Source organism: Mytilus californianus, unplaced genomic scaffold, assembly GCF_021869535.1.
Source record: "Mytilus californianus isolate M0D057914Y unplaced genomic scaffold, xbMytCali1.0.p SCAF_12, whole genome shotgun sequence".
Classification (NCBI taxonomy): domain Eukaryota; kingdom Metazoa; phylum Mollusca; class Bivalvia; order Mytilida; family Mytilidae; genus Mytilus; species Mytilus californianus.
The window spans coordinates 65,311,928-65,333,361 of NW_026262604.1; the positions used below are offsets into that span (position 1 = coordinate 65,311,928).

Consider the following 21,434-nt stretch of genomic DNA (forward strand, 5'->3'; position numbering starts at 1 on the left):
GTTTGTTCTAGTCCGAGTTTGTGATAGGCCGATTTTGTTTTAGTCCGAGTTATCCAGCAGCGTAATTGACATTACTGATTACGCAACATGTTTATATTTTGACCAGGCCGGCGGCTATAAATTAACAAGTGATAATAGTTTGATTGAAAAATAAACAGGTGACAGGATAGTTAAATACTTGATAATCATATAGCTTCTGTCTATGTCACACGCAAAGGATGAGTAAAGGTAAATACCGGCTTTGATAGAAAAGTGCATTGTTTTTGTCAAAACATCGATAGGAAGATTTTGATGCCAAAACACATTTATGAACTTTCTATTCAGCAAAGAAATAATAGCTATTTAACATTTCAATGCGGATATTAGGACTAAGTGGATCCAAACTGACAGCAGAAAAACATTGACTCAACGACAGTTCACAGCCTCCTAATTATAAGTGTTAGGATTAACAACTTCACAAATTGTTACAAGGATAAGGATAACTTTAGTATAGTCAAGTGTATTAAAAGCAGCCAAGTCAGCTTCTACGTCTTAGAATAACCCAGTGTGCCGAGACAAGTGCAGTAGAAATGATTAAATAACATGTGTCCATGTAATATAGACGGTGCCTCACCTGGGATTATTATACTATTAGTATAATAGTCTCAGGCTTTACCTAATACATTTTAAAGTGTTTAAAACAGTAAGTCTTAAGTTTTCCAGCAAAATGACTTTCTTAATGATTAAGAGCAATTCTCTGTAACCACCAAAGAAATTCTAATAGGGTCTGGCACACATGGTCTCAGATTTTGATGAAACTTTTATATAATAGCCAGTACCATACCTAAAGGCAATAACAGGCAACAAATTGTTCCGGAATATTCTGGTTGCCATGGAAACCACATAAGTTGATTTTAGCAATAAAAGGTCATATTTTAACTCTTGAAAAAGTGAAAAAACAACATTTTGCACTGTTTAGTACTTGATTTATGTGTAACATATCCTTTTTTTCTGAATAATATAATATAACTGACCTTTAAGCTGTTTGAAATTCACATATGTTTTACTTTTACCATTATCAGTTATTTTGCTACCAGCTAGTAAAGATATGCTAATATGGCAAATTTGGATTTCAGTGAAAAATGCGTAAATACAGGGTATTCAAGTGAATTTTTTTCTTGAATGCAGCGTCTCCTAGTAAAATGTTAGGTATATTTAGAAGGAACCAATATAGGTCTTCCAGAATATAAAATAAAATCAATGGGCAAATATTTGCAAAAAATATTTTTAATGAATGAAAAACACAAGATTTTCAAATTCTGTAAATTGTATTTTTCTACAAGTCAATAATGTTCCAAGTAATTTCCATATTTAAACAATACAAAGATGGCATTAAATTTCTTACAATTTAACAAAATTGATCAGTTAAATTTTTCAGTCCAGAAAAATAGTTTTGTTTAATGAAATTTAATAAAAATGGTTGCTATGGTAACCGAATTTGAAAATTTTACAATTTTTTTTTCTTTCTAAAATTAAGTATGTATCTTTACATTTTTAAAGATTTAATTTTGTAATTGAATACAGAGGGAAGAAAGAACTGATTGTGCATATTAGTTTTTAACTGATACAGATCAACAAAGTTTGCTATTTATAAAGCAATGTGGGTAAAATGCTGGTCCGACTTAAATATTTAAAATAAAGTAAAACACCTTCTAAGTACATGCAAATTTCATTATATTAAACTCATATTGGTGCAATCATGTGTAGGTAATTTAGGAGATAACTGTATTGTATTTTGACATTTACGGACATAAAACGTAGATATTACTGTCGCAAATTGAGTTTACCTAGCGACCTGTAGCAGAGCTAGGTAAACGAATAATTGCAACAGTAAAATCTAGATTTACGTCCACAAACCTTAAAATAAAATACAGTTATATCCATTCTAATGCAATAGTCAATAAAGATATTGTTTCTGTTTTTTATTTGGACATATAGTTGCTTAAAATAAAAATTCCACAAAATGTTGTTGACTTCTTTGACACATAAACTTCATAGCAACATCATGACGTCATATGAATACTTCAAGTGTAAAACTGTAACATAGTATGTTTTGGGGCTTTGTTTATGCTTCAAATTTGGATATAAGCTATAAAAAGTAGTTTAAGGTAGGCGTTTTTTTTTTCTATTTCGCCTATTTATTGGGAAAATATAATGTCGTTGAATCCAATATGGCTGCTTCTTGCATCCTTTCAAGATAAATAAAATAAATCCGTCATGAATTCTTTCTGTTTGATGCTAAAGAAAATCGTTTTCTTTTTCACTTTCAATGCCCGTCACATTTCTTTGGCACTCAAGTCTGTAGTACATGCATTTTCTAGTAAGACTGCTTGCATATCAGGACAATGATGTACATTATTTGACAGCTTTTGGGCATATAGAACTTTTGCCTGATCTTTTAATGGGCCTTTCTCTAGCTTATATTCACAGCTGACTTGAAGGAAGTGTTGATCAAGACTAATCTGGTTCTTGAACTCTTGAATGCAGCCAAATGAATGTCTGCTTCTGTTGTTTTGAAGCCTGTTCTGTTCCTAAAAAGAGGATAAATAAAATAAAAATTGATTCCCAAAAAAATAGAAAAATTCAAATTTACTACATTAACCAAGTTCAGTTCCAATTGGCCAAGTTGTATCAGAAGATTTTTTAAAAAGTTTATGCCAGACGGACTCAAAATGGGCCAGGTGACCTAAAAAGGACAACAATACAACATGTATAAATTTCTCTTTCAACAATGGGCAGCCTGATTATCTATAATAAGATTCTGTCGATACCCATAATCCTGTAACCCACAAGCAGGGAATTTAAATGATGCATAACAATGTTTATTGAGTTTTGTGTTGGTTTTCTCGGTTGTTGTGACAAAATATAATAATGATCATTGTCTTACAAGTGTGCTTAAGTTTTGCACATGACAGTTAGTAAATGAAATAATTATAAAATTACCTTCAGTAATGAGGTCATTAAAAGACATCTCTGTCCAGTCATTGAGTACTTTTAACTGCACAGAATTCTTTGTTGATTTTAAAGTCACAAGCTTTCCTGAAATGAAAATTGTAATTAAAGAACCTGTATTCATTTTATTGTTTGTTAAATTGATCAATATGGAAGTTTAAAAAAAATAACCAACTTCAATATCATAAACTCTATAGATTTTTTATGTCGTTATGATATAAAATTACGTGAATTTTTATAGCATCCATTCTAGTCTAGGAGTTTGTGGTCTTTTATCAATAGGCTTAATGCAACCTTTTTATTAAGATTATTTAATTTTTTATGTTTTAAGATGAAGTGCTGAGCTTATTGAATTTAGTATTGGTATTGCTTTTAATTGTCTTTATATACTTTTAACCTCTGAACCAGGATTTCGGAGGAGGGTTGAGTACTTATAGACTTCTTTTACCCACCTGTGTACAAGCCAGACCCTGTATTTTCAGTGGTTGTGTTATGTTTAAAACTATATGTTATTTGTAATCTGTTTTTTTCTTTATGTTGAATATAAAAGTAATACCTTCATCAATATTGTATGTCTGCCACATCCTCAAATGACTGCTCTTAAATCTAAAGTTGTAAAAACTTGTAATATTGGTTATTGTTTCCTTATTCTTGGTTACATCTAAATCAAGATTTGTGTCAACAACCTTCACCCTGTAACGCTTCCCTGGTACTTTATCAAGTGCCTACAAAAGATTGGATACTAAATGAATTCTGATAGACACAATATAAAACAAGATGTGCTGTGAGTCATTGCTCACTAGTGATATCCCTGCTTTTTGATAGGTAGCCATCAAACTTTCACATTGATTTGTGATAGCCTTTTTGATTTATTTTGTGAAAACTGTTTGTGACGGACAGACGGAAAGCTGATTACTATAGGGCTCCTATGTCTGAATAAAAAGATAAGATATCAAATAAAGTTAAAGAAATATCTTATATCTAATTTATGAGATATCTAAAAAAATAAATAAGATATCTTATAAACTAAACAAGAGGAGGCTCCGGGGTCCCCCACTGGTGCTAAAATATAATATTTCCATAAAGCACTTGTGACCTTGACCTTTGAATGACTAGAAACATCAAAATCAATAGGGATCTTCCTTACCTAATAACATTCAACTGTGTAAGTTTGAAGAAATAATATGAAGGTGTTCAAAAGTAACAGTCCAGAAACCGATTTTGGACGGACGGACGGACACCGGTATTTCTATGTCCCCTCCGGTTTATCACATGCTTCGACTTTTATCACATGCCTTTCCGTAACGTTATCACATGGCATTCCGGTAATACTCGGCAAATTCTGAAAAATACACCTCAATGGTACGTTTTCAGTGAAAAACATTACAAAGTAGGGTACAAAACAATTATTTGGATACTGGAAAGTATATTGTGTAAAATGGAAAAAAAACAAACAATACACAAATGATAAAATAAATGCATTTTTAACATAATTAAGAAAGTTACTTTAAAAATGTTGACTTTTCCAAACAGTGTTTATTATGTATATTGTTGAATTATTTTTTTATCGTCCGTATTAAAATATACCATACTGTTTTTTTTTCTTCATTGTTGAGGCATATGATAGAAAGATTTCATATTGATTGTACAACATTTGGGGTCTGACATCCGTGATTATCTTACCTCCTATACATTTCTAGGAAAATGATTGGTTTAAAGCGTCCGCGTGGAGACTGTGTATATTTCATATTAGGTTTGTAGGGAGGCGGGGCTTATTTCATACACGGTTAGTAGTGGAGTTACGTCCCTTTATATTCCATATAAGGTTATAAGGTTGGCAGGGCTTATTTCATACACGGTTAGTAGTGGAGTTACGTCCCCTTTATATTCCATATAAGGTTAGAAAGGAGGCGGGGCTTATTTCATACACGGTTAGAAGTGGTGTTGCGTCCCTTTATAAAAACAAAACGGTATTGAGAAAACATCTTAAAGATTTCAACAGACGAAGAAATTGATGATTAAGATTGAAATGAATTCATAAAACACATTTAAACCTAACAAGTTGTTATTGTTGGCAGCTGTTTTTGTATGATCAATGAGAGAAGTGTCTTAATGCTCAAAGTATTGAAAACTTCAGTGCTCATTTTGATAGGTCACTAGTCTAAATTTCACACGTTAAGATAGTCGGTAAGATAAATTCGTTACATAGTGTGCTAGTGACGTAATACGGTATATATGGGGTCAGTAAGTTCCATATGGGGATTCGAGCTTTGCTCTCACCCCATATGGAATTTACTGACCCCATATATACCGTATTAGGTCACTAGCACACTATGTAACTTATAATATTTCACTCTTTGAACTGCTATTTAAGAACCACGTAAAAAGATCAATATATTAATCTGTTATTTTTCTCCATTGTTGAAGCATATGATAAAAAGATCATAGCATGTCATTTTTCATATCACATGTATTATCAGCCCTCGGCCAATATCAGCCCTCAAGCAATGCGGCTCTTGGGCTGATATTAAACCTAGGGCTGATAATACATGCGATATGAAAAATGCCATGTAATAATCTGATATTATACAAGATATCTTAAATACTTTTACAAGATATCTTATAAAGTCAAGTTTATGAGACATCTTACAAAGTGTATGCAATGATACTATTTTATATACAGTCATACCTACCCTCTTTCTTTCTAAGGTGGTAGTATTTCAGCTTCTGCAATCTTGTTCTTTGTATTTGTCTCAATAGTGTTCTCCTAAGTTAAAAGAAAAGAAAAACTTTTTAAGAATATTTTAAACAAGGTTCTAATTGAAATTGGAACAATAATGAATTCTGGAATACACATGATAATATTGAAGCAAAAACCAACCTACATGTATCTTAGAGGGTTTAGTAATATATGAATGGGTTAGGGTTCAGTTGAGGTATGTTTTATACACAAATGATTTAGAAATTTACCCTTAATTTACCCTCAATTATGCATGTATGAATGCATAGTTTAACCCCTATTGGCCCTAAGTGTACATGTAAATTAGATCAATTAAAACCTTGGTTTTTATTTTAATAGATTTTTTACTAATGCTTAATGATGAAACTAGTTTACCAAATAAAATGTGCAAAAGCTTAGTGAATATGAAGACCAAATTGGAACTTTAAAGTTTAATGTTATTTCTGAATTGAAAGATCTTCTTATTCTTGTCATAGTAAAACTGAGTACATATGCAGTTTGACATGTAGTTACAATTTGGATCCCATACATATATATATATATATATATATACATGACATAACAATAAACTCACTATTGACTATTGAGTATACATGTGTACAGGGAATCATATTTATACATGTATATGAAAAGACATACCTCCTCAACATGCTCAATACTGTTATTTCCAAATAGTTTTTCTCTACACCATGTACACAGTCTACAAATTGCTGTAATATAAAAGAAAATAGATACACAATTGATCTCATTCTGTGTATCACTATCAAAACTATTTAGGCCAAACAAAAAAAAGTGTGTTTACTGTCACTTGCTGAAAAAAAAAGGGTAGGTAGGTAGGGATTTTTTTTTTTTTACATTGAGTCTATGGGAGCAACATTGTGACTTTGACAGTACTTAATCAAAAATAGTCAAAAAAACTTTAGGGTAGGGGACAAAAATTAGGGTAAGTAGGGGTACAGTAAACCCACATACTTTTTTGTTGGGTCATATACTGAAATTAGGGTAGGTAGGTGTACAGTAAACCCACATACTTTTTTGTTGGGTCATATACATGTACATGTATGTACATAAAAACATGAATTTTAAAACATACATGTATCTCAAGTAAACATGAATAAAAGAAGGCTGTCCGCGCCCTTATCGGAATATAAGCCTTCTGGTGCATACATGTAGTTGTGACAACATTAGGGCTATGTTGCGGCTTCATTGCACCAACATGTTGTGGCAATGATGCTGCATTAGCGTATTTCATATGCAAATAAGTTTTCTGGCACTGGTGCCAGAAAATGCTGTGGCTTCGTTGCCGCAACATGTTGTGGCTTCAATGCATATATTGTTTTTTATTTTGTATGCAAATTAGTTTTCTGGCACTATTGCGCCACTAATGCCTTTAAATTCTGGCTTCCTTTAATTATTGACTAAAAAGGTAAAGTAACGTCTGACCAGGCAAGTTTAGTGCTAAGTATACCCGAGAAAAAGTTTTAACTCCTTTAGTTAACGTTATGATTTTTTTGTGTGCTCAGGGTTATTATTATAACTTTTTCTTTTAAAGAAAGTAAAGTTCTGTCCTCAGAAGTTATTCCTATATGTAATGTACTTAATTTTCCCACATTGAGGAAAAGGAAAGTTAAAATGTGTAACTCATGAACTGTCAACATGCAACATCTATACCTTCAATAACACCAACGTAATTTCCATGATCCCAACAGGAGCCCCTTCACTTCAGTCAAAGGTGTTGTGTTTTGTCTGATTAGCAATCTAAATTTGTGATTATACTACATTTTTTTCCAAACAAATAGCACTTTCAAGCCGTCTTTAGAGGGTTACAAAGACATAATTGACCAAACTTCTTTCAGCATGATGATGATGCTCTGTAAAATTTTAGCGAGGGTTAAATTGAGAAAGGGAAGAGAAACCATCACTTATGTTTCAGAAGGTACCAATTCGCCCCATTAGATGATAGTTCGTCCCTGTTAATTAGGATTTTTTGAAAATGCTCTCCAGGTCTATCAGGAAGAAGACAATTCCCTTGATTTAATTAAATGAGAGATTGAACTTTTATATAATGCATTTAATTAATCATGTTAATCTAAGTTTACATACAAGTCTTCACATGAACACCCAATTCTTCACTAAAATCATAAGCTCAAGCAACATATGGTCCACTTCTAACACACCACCATGACCACAGTAAAAAGCTCAAACACTGGTGACATCATCAATGACATTATCAATGTTCTGGCTCTATTCTGGCTCTATTCTGGCATCATTTTAGTAGATTAAGAATGAGAAAATTATATGTGTGCTTTATGGCAACATTGTGGCGCTTTTTGTCATGAAAGGAAATAGCGCTGCACTGTAGCCAGAATGATGCTAGCGGCATCATTCAGCACTTATCCGGCAGCAATTTTCTGGCAACCTGATCAGCAGCCGCAACATTGCAGCATTGTTGCTGCAACATTTTTTATTTCATAAGGACCGGTATGAAATGATGTGATTATCATGTACAAAACCTTACAAATCTGGTAAAGGAAAGGAAACGTGAAACAGCTTTCATGTTATAATTTTTGTCTCTCAAAAACAAGATTCAAAGAACTTCACATAATTTTATGTTTTAAAGTTTAAAAAAGGGGTATTAAAGAAGTTCATATGGCTGTCACATGCTAAAAACAATAAGCTTAAGGTTCATAGCCAAATGGTAGATAATTAGTAACCCTAAGGTTTTTTTGGTTGTTTTTTTTTTTTTTTTGGGGGGGGGGGGGGGGTACCTGACAGCTGCATTTGATTTCTTTTTTATAAGAGGTTTATCACTGTATCTTTTTTAAAGAAAAATGGTATTAGGTAAATAGTATCTACTTACATGTTCCAATAGGAATGAAAATGCCTGTCTTTGTAACAATTCTTTGAAACATCTCGGGTGTAACATGTCGATCCACTGCTTTTGTAGTATTATGATATTTCAAAATGACATTTTCTGAAGGCACACCACAATTTTTCCTTCTATATCTCTTGTTAGTTGTTTCGATGATAATATTTCTATGAATATCACAGATCCTCAGTTGTGACGTACAATGTAATGTCAGATTTAAGTAAAAAAAATTCTGACAAAAATTTATACATGTCTCTTTTTCCAATGGAAGCATTTTCAAAAATACCTGTCGTCACTGCAGTTGCCACAATTGCCTACGAAATCTTTTATGCTACACATTTTATAACAATTGTTCGAAGATTATATAAATAAATACATTAAAAAAGTTAGTTACGGTAAGCAAAATAAACTATAAAATACACTGTCTTAGTACAGACACAGTTCCATTGTTCTGACAATATTTTCAAAATATGAGCAAATCACACCAACTTAACCATATATATAAGTGTAGGCTAACATCACTGTGAAAAATTTACCCATTTCCCATTATGCTTGAATATAAAACATTCAGAAATTCGCAAAATAACATTGTTGTCTGCATTTGTTTACATTTTCCCTCCTGTTTTTAATTTGTTTCTCTACAAGAGAACTCCGTAAAGGGAGGTAATTTGATTAGGTAAATACAGGACAACTCAACTTTTCAGGGTCAATTAATTTCAACACAGTCAAGTTTGCCCACTGATTTTTATTCTTTTCTTGTATAACCTTAATCCATTCTCTCTATTCATATAATCAACAATATAAGAAATGGCTGCATTTTTTTACAACACCTGATCAAAATAGGCTCTAAAACCCCCCTTTTATTGCACTTTTTACCCTATTTTAGCTATATAGATTTTTTTTAAGAAAGTTTACTGTTGAACACAATTTTTATTTGTTTTTTTTAAACTGAAAAAAGTTTTAAATGTCTGAATATCTATATCATTTTCTTTTTATTAGACATAATTGATCATAATTTGTAAACACTGCATTTTCCCTCTTTCTTGCCACTTTAAGTCCTGTTACCAAGGAAACGGTAAACATATGGGGCTAAGTGTAATAATATTTTTTGTTAAGCTCATGTGACTCTATTGAACTAATAAAGTTTAAAACAAATATTTTTTAGTGCGTGCCGAAATATTTTGGTGATTACAGAGAATTGCTCTTAAAAACCATACACAACTTTGATTATTGTTTGTTTGTTTACTTATCACGTTATAAATATGTATAGTAAATAATTTGCTTATGACATTGCATACTAATAAAACAGATGGATGCATGAATAAAACACTATACTTAAATTTTCTCTAATTTAAGTACTGAAAGAAAAGGTTAAATCATAGAATCTGAAATGATTATAATAGTTGACTTTATCTAATTTGAGCCCGTTTGTGCTTTAAACTTTGGGTTATCAAACTCAGTAGTTTCCGTTCCCTAACTTTAGTTTGCCTCAACCAAAGGTTATGAAACTTATACAAAATGCTTATTACCACAAAACACGGATCAAGTTTGAATTTCGGTGGCGTCACTTTTACTGTTCTAGAGTTATGCCCCTTTACAAATGGAAAAAAATGCTGAATTTTTCGTTTCCGTTCTCTATAACTTAAGTTTGCCTCAACCAAATGTTATGAAACTTATACACTAAAAATAACGGATTTAGGAAAAAAGGGGGAGGGGTTAACACAATTTTCCTGTCCCAAAGTCCTATGCACTACACAAGCGTTTTTCCATAACCTTCAAAAATGTTATTAGAGTTTTTTACCCCTTTATTGTGTTAATTTCAAGCTCATTTACTCCACGCCCCGTATGAAAGGGGAAGTTTATAGTGATCTGTCTGATGGCATAGTTTTCGTTGTTAAATTAAGGTATGATTCATTTTTGTTATGATTTTAGAAAGTTACATGTATATTGTCTTAAATAATTTGTTTAGTAACTATAATCTTGATCGTAGACCAAGTGACTACAAAATCAATAGCTAGGGTTATATATTATTTATGATGCAGTCACAAAGTTATTAAGTATAGGTCACTTTATGTGTTATAGCTCACTATTTTAGATGATTTATTAAAATATCAATACATGTATCGTGTACAAATATGATGGCATGTTATAAGTAACAAGACATCTAATTATTTTCTAAATGGAATTTGAAGAAAAAATAGAAATGTTATTTTAGATACTTCGTATTCTTTCAAAGTGACAAACAAATGAAATCACTTATCACGTCCACCTCAATGAATCAGACTTCCAAAAAGGCACTGCATGGTCAGTATAATTATACAATCACGTCCACCTCAATGAATCAGACTTCCAAAAAAGCACTGCATGGTCATTATGATTATACAATCACGTCCACCTCAATGAATCAGACTTCCAAAAATGCACTGCATGGTCAGTATAATTATGCTTACCATGCCCGAGCACGGTGCACGACATTATAATAAACAAGAAATTGTTGCACGCATATGGGTGGAAATGCCAACTCGGTTGGTACAACCGGAATACAAAAGATCTCCAAAAAATAACATGGTCTCCATTTTTCAGGTCTAAAACATCAACTGAAATATAATACGGAAATGTTCTCGATGTTGGTCATACTTTTATACAATATGTTTACTACGTCATGAAGAAAACCTTTTAGGAATTTGCTCTTCAGGTAATGACGTCTGGTATTTAACTTCATAATCATGATAAGTATGATTTGATGAACATGATGAAGAACAATAATCATGATGATATAATTTATCCCTGAAAATTACGATTAAAAAGATAGCCACGTGCCAGAAAAATATCTAGCACGATGACCTAAAAGAAAATAAATAAATGAGGAGATGTGGTATGTATAAAGACAAAAAAGACAAAGGTTTGAGCACGCACCTTACGTCGTGGTACGGCCTAACAATTAGTAAAACCTAAACTATTATAATAAACTAGTAAGTTGTAAGTTACATTGTGCAACCATTCAACATGTTCAAATGAAAAAAAATCGAAGGCTTCATCTTCTTTCGTTAAACAACAAAGGAATAAACAATCATGGTCATTGATAGTCCAAATAATTATGACGTCTTGAAAGGCTATTATATTTTTTTTCTTTTGACGCCTTACATCGACGCAGGAAGGCGTCAAAGCAAAAATTTAAAATAGCCTTCCAAGACGTCATAGTGGTCATTGATTGCCGATGGATCTATATATGACTTCGCATTCTTATTCCAGTTTTCACGTTTTTATGCTGATATTTTTATTTTCACCAGTTCGATATGACCTCAGACGGCACATTGATAGTAAAAACAGCAAATGAAAAATAACAAATAACAAATAGCAAAATAATTAGAAAGGAAATATCAGAAAAATTACACGAAAAAGAAAACATTGCTTCCAAAGTCAAATGTGACAGAACTATGTAGAAATTTAAATACGGTTAGTACAGGATTAAATCATTGCTTCCAAGGTCAAATGTGACAGGACTATGTAGAAATTTGAATACAGTTAGTGCATGCAGGATTAAATCATTGCTTAATTTATATAACAACAATTACGAAAAATTATAAAAGGCAAAAAACAATCAATGACAACCACTAGATTACACGGAGGGATTTCAGCATACACATTTGGGTACAGACATCCGGCTCTGGTTGTCCCCGACCCCCCCCCCCCCCCCATTTCATATATTGATTTCTGCGAAAATCCCTACCCGTGCATATATTTCATAACCCACTCTCATATTCCCAGAAAATGAACAGTTATGATCCATTAACAAATAAATTTCAACCCACTGTTATATAATCTCTGTGATAGTCCACCCCATTGATGCATTTGACATTTCCCATACCAGCGTCACGTCTGTGTATACCTTTATGTAGGAAGAGACGCCCCCTCTATCTCACTCGTACTAGATTACAGACTCTTTGCTGAGGACAGACATGTTACCGCATAGAATATTTCTTTATGTTTATGATTGTTAATCGTGCATGTTTTTACATGTTATACATGTATTCATATTCATTATCATATCACATTGACGCTTAACGAATGACAAACCCAAATCAAGCACACCTTTTTACCTGCATGCTTTCTAGTTACCGCCAAATAATCCCTTCTGTGATATATTTTCATACCTGTATTCTGTACTCATGCGCCATTAGCTATATAATATATATCATGTATATTTACAGGTTGGTTTTTCTATTTCTTAGTTTTAATATTCGGTTCTAATATTTTCGTTTATAATTGTTTTCATTCTTTGAATATTATTGTTCAGTGGTATATTTATACCTATTGTAACTATTATTGTATTACAAAATAAATATTAGTGGGGATTTACGAATTATTCATATAGCCATATCATATGGGAAAAATACCCGGCACAGACACATAACGAATTAATGAATTAATATGGCGGGATTAAATACGTTTGTGGGCGCTCAACACCCACGTGACGCTAAATGTAAGACAAGCGACAGGGGCGGGTCCAGGTGAGGGCGTAATGGGCGTACGCCCCCCTTTAAAAAAAGAAAAAAACTATCGTAATCTGCTAATATTATATTGAATATGGCAATATATCATATTCATTAATTATTTTATGTTTTCTTAAGCAAAAAAAGGTCCAAAAATATTTTCGCCTCGCTCCGCTCAGCGAAATATTTCATTCTACGCCCCCTCTTTCAAATATCTTAAAAACGCCCCTGAGCGAGTTACAAAACACTTATACTTAAGGTTCATCAAAAGGAATTAAAAAAATATGGCCATGTTTACACCACAAAATCTACTATGAGTACAGACAAACTGATGCATCTAGTTAAGTTTTAAGGCATGACAGGTCCTAGATTTATAAAAGTTATATGTAGTCTAGTATGTTCATTCATTTTCAGTATACGGTATGGTGTTTACTCATTGTTGAAGCCCGAACAGTAACCTGTTTAATTAAAGAATAAGGAGATGTGGTATGTTAGCCAATGAGACTACTATCATCCAAAGTTCAAATGATTGTTTACATCATTGTCCTTTGACCTTTAATGAATAATTGTCTCCTTGGCAATTATACGACATATCATTATCTTTTATACTGGCCAACAAAATCGGCGACCAATGACTAATGGGACGACCATTGTATTTCGGTTTCGGAAAGGGGGAGGGGGATTTCGAAAATGAATATGCTGGCCTCGTAGGAGCTGAAAATAAATGATTTTGCCCAAAGACAGGATGAAAATAAATAATCTGCAACACAAAATATAGGAATTGATTGTGAACAAAAGTATAAATTTTAGCTAGATCTTGCTGCGGGAAAAAAAATAAGCATGTGTAGCAATTGATGTAAATGAATACTAGAAGTCAATATGGAAAAATCCTCCCCTCTCCCAGAATATCAAATAGTCGTCCCCTTCAGTTTCTTTTTTATTTAAGTAGACGAACAGTGAATCCTTTTAATTTTGAAACGGCAAATTATGTTCATATTATGTTTGTATAGTTGTCTCATTGTCAATCACATCACAACTCCTTATTTTAATACATGTATTGATATAGACATTATCTGCATGAACTCGACACCATTACCAATTTTCAATTCTGATTTCTGATTTCAGTTTTAGTACATTCATGACATCGGCACAGATATAAACCATGAGGCAAATAAAGTCATCAATCCTGATTCTATTGGTGGTAGCAGTTGCATTATTCTTCATGGCATACACCCTGTTGTTTGAGGACAAAAGCTTCCGTAATTCTGTGCAAAATGTTGTAAATTTTCCAGACAAGGAAGGAAACAGTCCTTTAGAATCAGACAAAGATCAGAGAGATACCAAAATTAAACCAACATTTAACTCATCCATGCCTTACGGACAAGAAATTGCAGATGTCCTGGCTGTGGCGAGACAAATGAATGTCAAACCTTTACTGGTTACCCTGATTAATGGAGCTTACCTTCAATTTGCTTTAAGTTGGTTGTGTAACACAGAACACATGGGAATTCACCAACAGGTATAAATCATACACTTCATTTGAACTTTGGTGGATAGTTGTCTTATTGGCCATCATACTATATTGAGTAGCAAGAGAGATATGTCCGATTGTTAGGGAATTCATAGAAATAAGAAGATGTGGTATGAGTGCCAATCAGACAACTCTCTATCCAAGTCACAATTTGTAAAAAGTAAACAATTATAGGTCAAAGTACGGCTTTCAACACAGAGCCTTGGCTCACACCGAACAGCAAGCTATAAAGGTCCCCAAAATGACCCGTGTAAAACAATTCAAACAGGAAAACCTAATCTATATAAAAAACTAGAAACGAGAAACACTTATGAACCACATCAACAAACGACAACCACGGAACAACAGGCTCCTGACTTAGGACAGGTGCAAACAAATGCAGCAGGTTTCAACGTTTTAACATTACAACATAGAAAGACACACTATATAATTTCAATTGAAATTAGCTTAAATATTTATTATCATATTTATTACAATACTGTACAATAAAGTAATATAATTTCACTGTACAGTTTACAGGGACAAAAGAAAATAAACAAATCTAAGCAGAAGGGGTTGAGGAAATGTTCTCAACATAAAAATTAGATGTGGTATGATTTCCAATGAAACAACTATCCACCAGAGTTCAAATAAAATGGGTGTAAGCAATTATAGGCCAACATAGGGCTTTCAACAATGAGAAAACACACACTGTATAGTCGTCTATAAAAGGCCCCAGCATGAAAAAAGTGAAACAATTCAAACGAGAAAAACAACGGCCTAATTTATACCAAAACAAAAAACGAATATGACAGACATGAAACAACGACAACCACTGAACTACAGGCTCCTGACTGGGGACAGGCACTTCAACGCTGTATTCTAGAAATATGAAACTTTCTTAAGTATAAGTTGCAAATTACAATGGCTTTCTCAAAATTATTATCTCGTCAGCAGTGACACATTATCATATTGAACAAAGTCGGTAACCACTTCTGTCTGATTGATAGAAAATGGCAAAATCATCACCGTTTGGAGAAAAAATCTAAATATAAACCTCCCTGTAATAAATAGTCTATAAAAGTTATTTTGCAATGACAAATTGATTCCGGTTGAAAGCTTCTATAATACGTCGATACGATCACGGCTGTCGTCACGTTGCCTTTGTGAAACAGGATAAAAAAATCAAAAGCAAATGATTTCATTTCAACTCCATATCTAATTTTGTGTTATGTTTATACACTGTCTATTGTGAAATGTTTGTAGCAATCCTATTATCTTAGATAAGAAACCAATAATATATTCTTAGATTTTACTGAAAATAATCTCAAAACTATTACCATATAATCAATTTACGTCTTAACTAATTAGATGCCTAATTAGAGATCATGGGAACCGTTATAAATATATATTTATCCTGCAATCGACCTTTCTACTATACTAATACAGGTGTACAGATAACACGAAGCGATATACGTATACTAGACGTATATAGTCTCCTGGTATCCCACTTCTGTTGCGAGCGAACGGTTATGTTAAATTACTGTTTACGTCACAGTTCAATTCGGGGTCCTCATTGCGGTCCGCGTATAAGTCATGTCGATTTCTATCAGAAACAAATTCAACGATTGGGATGGAAAAAATGTACAAAATTAATTGCAGGATAAAGACAATAACTGTTTAGTGTCTTTAAATATCAGCTGTATTTGTACTCAGCTCAAAACAGGAGTAATAGCTCGCCGAAGCTCGCATTACACCTGTTTCTTAGCCTCGTACAAATACAGCTGATATTTAAAGACACTAAACAGTTATTGTCTATATATACTGTGATTTTCGAACACTTGAAAATAAAAAAATTATAACTCCTCAAAGATACCAGCGGCTCTTTTCAAAAAATAATCTTTAGAGTAAAAATACTCGTATAAGTCATACACATTTCAGTATAACTTACGATCAATTTTAATCGTAAGATTTTTTGTGAAAACAGTCACAGGCTTATTCCGTTCAATACAATTTTGTACTCCAGACGCTCGTTTTGTGTACAAAAGACTCATCAGTGACGCTCGAATAGAAAAAGTTATAAGGTCATACCAAATACAGCTAAGGTAATCTTTTCCTGGGTTAGAAAATCCTTAATATTACGAACAATTCTAAGGTTTGTAAACAGTTAAATCATTAATATTTTCATATCAATAAATTAATAAAAATCAAACTTCTTTTGAAACACTTTTGATTTATACTTTCAATAACTAAATATTTTTCTGAAACGAATTTAGTGATATAATATAGAAATTGTAAGTTGTTTATTCGACAATGATAATTCCAGAATACGCATTAACCATAAATTATTCTTTGCTTAACTGAGATGCAAAGGTACATTGTATAAGGTCACCTCTCAAAATGACGACTTAATATCAAGTGTTTAAAACACATTATGAAAAGGAACAAATAATTCTCTTTTGGTTTTGGCCTTATATCTATTTCACGCTTGAAGGGATATTTCTAGTATCATCACACGTAAAATAGTGTGATATGAATAAAAATTTTTCCTATTATCTTGAAAAAAAAAAAATAAATAAAAGATCAAGTTTTGCCGAGATCGTTAGTAGACTCTTTGTAGGAGTGATTATTAGTGTCCTTAATTGGTGAATGTTAGTCCCTTACCGACGAAGTCGAATGGGACTTTAGGTTTACACTCCGTCCGTCTGTCTATCTGTCTGTCCATCCGTCAGTCCGGCAATTCAGTTTTCCACGCTTTTTTTCTTCGTGCTTGAATATATTTATTTGAAATTTGGTACATATTTTAATCATGACCAGTTACAGATCGATTTTGAATTTTGTTCCGGTCTGATGATTTTGTGCGAAGTTATGGTCCTCAGACTTAAAAATTCAGGCAAATAATCAGTTTTCCACACTTTTTTTCGTCATGCTTGGAGATATTGATTTGATATTTGTAATAGAGTTTACGCCATGACAAGTTATAGATTAAGTTAGCATTTTGTTCCAAAACAATGATTTTTAAAAGGTTGGGGACTATGTATTTCCATGCAATACTCTCAGAATGCTTGCTTTTACTCTTTTTTGTTTTGGACAAGTAGGTAGAAAGAGAAATTGTACACATAAAAAGGATCAGCAATACAAAATCACGAAAAGAGATCTTGGTCATAAAGATGCACATAGACCCAGTTAGCGACACTGGCTCTAAAGAGCCTCTAGTTTAATTTTTTGCTTAAAATCATTGACTATAATGGAAATACAGAAACTGAATCATGCTGAAATAATAAACAAGACAGATTTTTATCTGGATTTATAATTTTTTTTTCTATTTTCTGGCCTTTTATTTTTATTTCCAAAATTCATTTACCTTACAATTCATATCATTCTTATACGACCGCAAAGAATTTTGCGGTCGTATATTGGTATCACGTCGTCGTCGTTGAGGTCAGCGTCGTCGTCGTCAGCGTCGTCCGAAGACATTTGGTTTCCGGAAAATAACTTTAGTATAAGTTAATAGAAATCTATGAAATTTAAACACAAGGTTTATTACCACAAAAGAAAGGTTGGGATATATTTTGGGGGTTATGGTCCTAACAGTTTAGGAATAAGGGGTCTAAAAAGGGCCCAAATAAGCATTTTTCTAGTTTCCAGACAATAACTTGTGGAACAGTGTATGGATCTTTCTGAAATTATACCACAAGTTTCCATACCACAAAGGGATGGTTAGGATTGGCTTTGGGGGGTTATGGCTCAAACCGTTTAGGAATGAGGGGCAAAAAGGGGGAGAAACAAGGGTTTCCTAGTTATGGACTATTACTTAAGACAATTTAAAAGCATTGTAAGGAGGGTAATCCAAACACAACATTTTGGATTACCTCCCTTACACTGCTTTTAAATTATGTATAAAGAAATGTTGTATTGTCTTGAGGTGATTGGCTGTCAATTTATTTTTAGAAGTTACTATTAAAAATTCAGATTAAGGTATATTAATTTTAGGCGTGATTATGTATGTCATTTTTGTCTCACTTTGACGGTGTTTTTTTTTTTTTTGGGGGGGGGTCAATTCGCAACAGCATGGTGTATTGCACAAAAGCAAAAATTGAATATAAATTCAAATCATATAACCAATTCTAAGTTCTTTGACTACAGTTATTCTGTGTCAGAAACCTATTATGTGTCAAATATTTAATTACAATCCAAATTCAGACCTGTTTCAAGCGCGAATATTGTGTCCATTTTTGCCCCAACTGTTCAGGATTGGACCTCTGTGGTCGTATCCAGCTGTGCTCGGCGAAGCAATTTATTTTAGTGTTGATGAGCTGTTGGTATTCTTTCTTTATCTGAGCGGAATAGATTGCCTTTTCTTTCAAAAACAATGAAGGCTGGTTTTGACGTACACAATTGCAATTTCAAAGTTTTGACGCATTCAATTGTAAATTTAAGTTAAACTTGATGATAATATATTTTTAAAAGGTTAACAATAATGTACAACACACATTATATTTTTCCACTGTATCATTTTATTTTATTTTTTGGGGGGGGGGGGCAAAATGCGATGTAAGCGGTAAACGCTACTTGGAACCTCTTGTTATTGTGGTTTTTGGACGACATAGGTCATTGAGGTAACAAGCAATCAAGAAAAGCACTAACTTTGTATTTTGCATGTTAGTGCTATGTAGTATAATTTGCATTTAAATCTTTATTTTAGGTATTGATTATCAGTACAGATTTGGACACTAAAGATACGATAAAGAACCAATGGCCGGATATAAATGTAGTAGCTATTTCCGGTATGCCATTAAATGGCGACCAATCATATAGCCATGCAGGATACGTTAGGTTAACAAACTTTCGAGCACATGTATTGTTAGAATTATTGTTAATCAATCAAGAGGTATTTTTATTTGAGGTTGATGCATTGTGGATAAAAAATCCAGTTCCTGTATTATCTAGTACGAAAAACGCTGATATTCTTGCAAATCCCGTGTCTGAGAGACCTGGTTTAACAGCTATTGGTTTTCTATATTTATTCCCAACTAACCCTACGATTCTTACTTGGAAAGAGTTGAACAGAAGATTATATGAGTTAGATAAGAAAATTAAATCCATGCCTGCAGGAAAACTGATTTCTGAAGGAGACAACGACCAGATATATGTGTCTGGAATAATCAACAAACGGCTTGGAGGATTGCAAAAGAAAGAGTTGCCATTAGCAGATTATCCAGACGGGAAATGGTATGTGATGTCAGAAGCGAAACGAAAGGCATCCCGGCCGTATGTAATCAACAATAACTGGGTCATTGGGAACAAAAATAAGATATTACGTGCCAAAAAGTGGGGACATTGGTTTTTAAGTGACGATGGTAATTGCAACATTACAAATATCAAACGAATTACAGAAGACTTCTGGCATCCTCTTGAGAAAATCTGAATTCTCGAAAATATTGTAGCCTGAGCTATTGGGTTCCCTCATGGAGTTCTAACCAAAGACGAAGTACGACCATGATATGTCATTAACATGTGCGCACGAAATTGCGCACAGTCACAAACGGTATTGTTTAATATTAACGATACCTCGAAATGAAAACTGTAATGCGATATGGATTATACAGCATACATGCCGAACTCATTGACAGATCATATCAAGTTCAAACTTTGTCAGAATTTCTTCTGCGTACGTACATAAGAAATTGGACAGATAATTAGTGACTATTTCTTAAGTTCGTTTTGTTTAAATTTTAGATTTTTAGTTCGTTTTGTTGAATGATTAGATGGAAAGTTAGTTTTAATTGAATTGAGATTTTTTTAGTATAAGCCTAGTTGTTTATTTATGACCAATGTCTTATGGAGTTTGAATTTACATTAATTTCCTCCAATACAGATTGGTCCAATCATACCATTACTCCACAATGACTATTATATATATATATCTGCTTTCTTGTCTTCTTTTATATACACATGTTCAAAATTATGATATTATTTTGTCTTGTTCTAGATATTTTGTCTGCATGTAATGTTTGTTATTTTGTATCCATTTAGGATTTACTAGTAATTATTTGATATATTTTTTGAAACGCCATTTTAACTTGCATGCACTTACATGTAGTTCTGAGTTATGATTTGTTTATACAATCTGAGTTATGAGCAAATGATTGTGTTATATGGACCTTTACAGAAGAATTAAAGGATTTGTTGTATGAAACAATTATTACTTGGTATGTGAACAATTGTATGACGTATTACGTCTTTGTGCCATATCCAATGCAATTGTTTTATTGAACATTATATGTATATTTACAATAACACAAAATAAGAAATAAAGAACTGTTAAACATTTTACGAATATTTATTAAGTAAGTTCCTGCTTGAATTCTATAGAGCTGCCCGAAAAAGTTAACCTTGCAATTTTGTTTAGATGATTTTTTTGCATAGATTGATATCAATATTAATTAGACAACACACAAATTGTTAATAATGAATCATAATATGCTATAAAACACATAATGTAGTATAAAATACATATTCAATCCCGTCCAATCTTCCGCGTTGATGAAAATCATCGAACGAGGCTTATCACCGGATGTATACTCGCCATAATCAAATCTACGGGCGCCACTACTATAACCCAGGAAGTATTTTCACTTCCGGAGTATTTTTACTTCCTTCATTGGTCACTGTAAGTTATCATCATCTGTTCTATAATCTGTGATCGTCCATTAAGTTATAAGCCAATCAGAACCATTGTTTCAGAGATATATTTTTGTTCATGTTATGCTTATGTAGTGCTGGTACAACCCCGTCCAAGATTACGGAGACTTACTAAAATGTTTTACC

General features: G+C 32.8%; 2 protein-coding genes across 4 annotated transcripts in view; one reads left to right on the forward strand and one right to left on the reverse strand.

Annotated features, from left to right (window-relative positions):
• Window positions 1-20,935, forward strand: part of LOC127722203 (uncharacterized) — a 60,209-nt gene extending 39,274 nt beyond the window's left edge. For both annotated transcript variants that reach the window (XM_052229104.1, XM_052229105.1), the window contains exons 2-3: window positions 14,219-14,612; window positions 19,309-20,935. In XM_052229104.1, coding sequence (XP_052085064.1) covers window positions 14,256-14,612; window positions 19,309-20,031 — 1,080 coding nt within the window. In that variant the 5' untranslated portion in view covers window positions 14,219-14,255 and the 3' untranslated portion in view covers window positions 20,032-20,935. The remainder of the gene's footprint in view (window positions 1-14,218; window positions 14,613-19,308) is intronic.
• Window positions 1,487-9,716, reverse strand: LOC127722208 (uncharacterized). 2 transcript variants are annotated; one of them, XM_052229114.1, is made up of 4 exons: window positions 8,592-9,716; window positions 3,548-3,716; window positions 2,983-3,078; window positions 1,487-2,570 (listed from the first exon to the last, which is right to left on the reverse strand). In XM_052229114.1, exons 1-4 carry the CDS (start codon window positions 8,655-8,657, stop codon window positions 2,497-2,499), a joined length of 405 nt encoding a protein of 134 aa, XP_052085074.1. In that variant the 5' UTR covers window positions 8,658-9,716; the 3' UTR covers window positions 1,487-2,496. The 2 variants fall into 2 exon arrangements, with proteins under 2 accessions (XP_052085074.1, XP_052085073.1); XM_052229113.1 differs by lacking the exons at window positions 1,487-2,570; window positions 2,983-3,078; window positions 3,548-3,716 and adding exons at window positions 5,690-5,758; window positions 6,371-6,441.
• Window positions 20,936-21,434: the final 499 nt, after the last annotated feature.

Bases quoted from the DNA above. Each gene is read 5' to 3' on its own strand.
- LOC127722208 (XM_052229113.1), bottom strand. From the start codon at position 8,874: ATGCTTCCATTGGAAAAAGAGACATGTATAAATTTTTGTCAGAATTTT. The intron at 6,442-8,591 runs GTAAGTAGATAC...TTTATATTACAG, and splicing joins TTTCATTCCTATTGGAACAT to CAATTTGTAGACTGTGTACA. The intron at 5,759-6,370 runs GTATGTCTTTTC...CTTTTAACTTAG, and splicing joins GTATTGAGCATGTTGAGGAG to GAGAACACTATTGAGACAAA.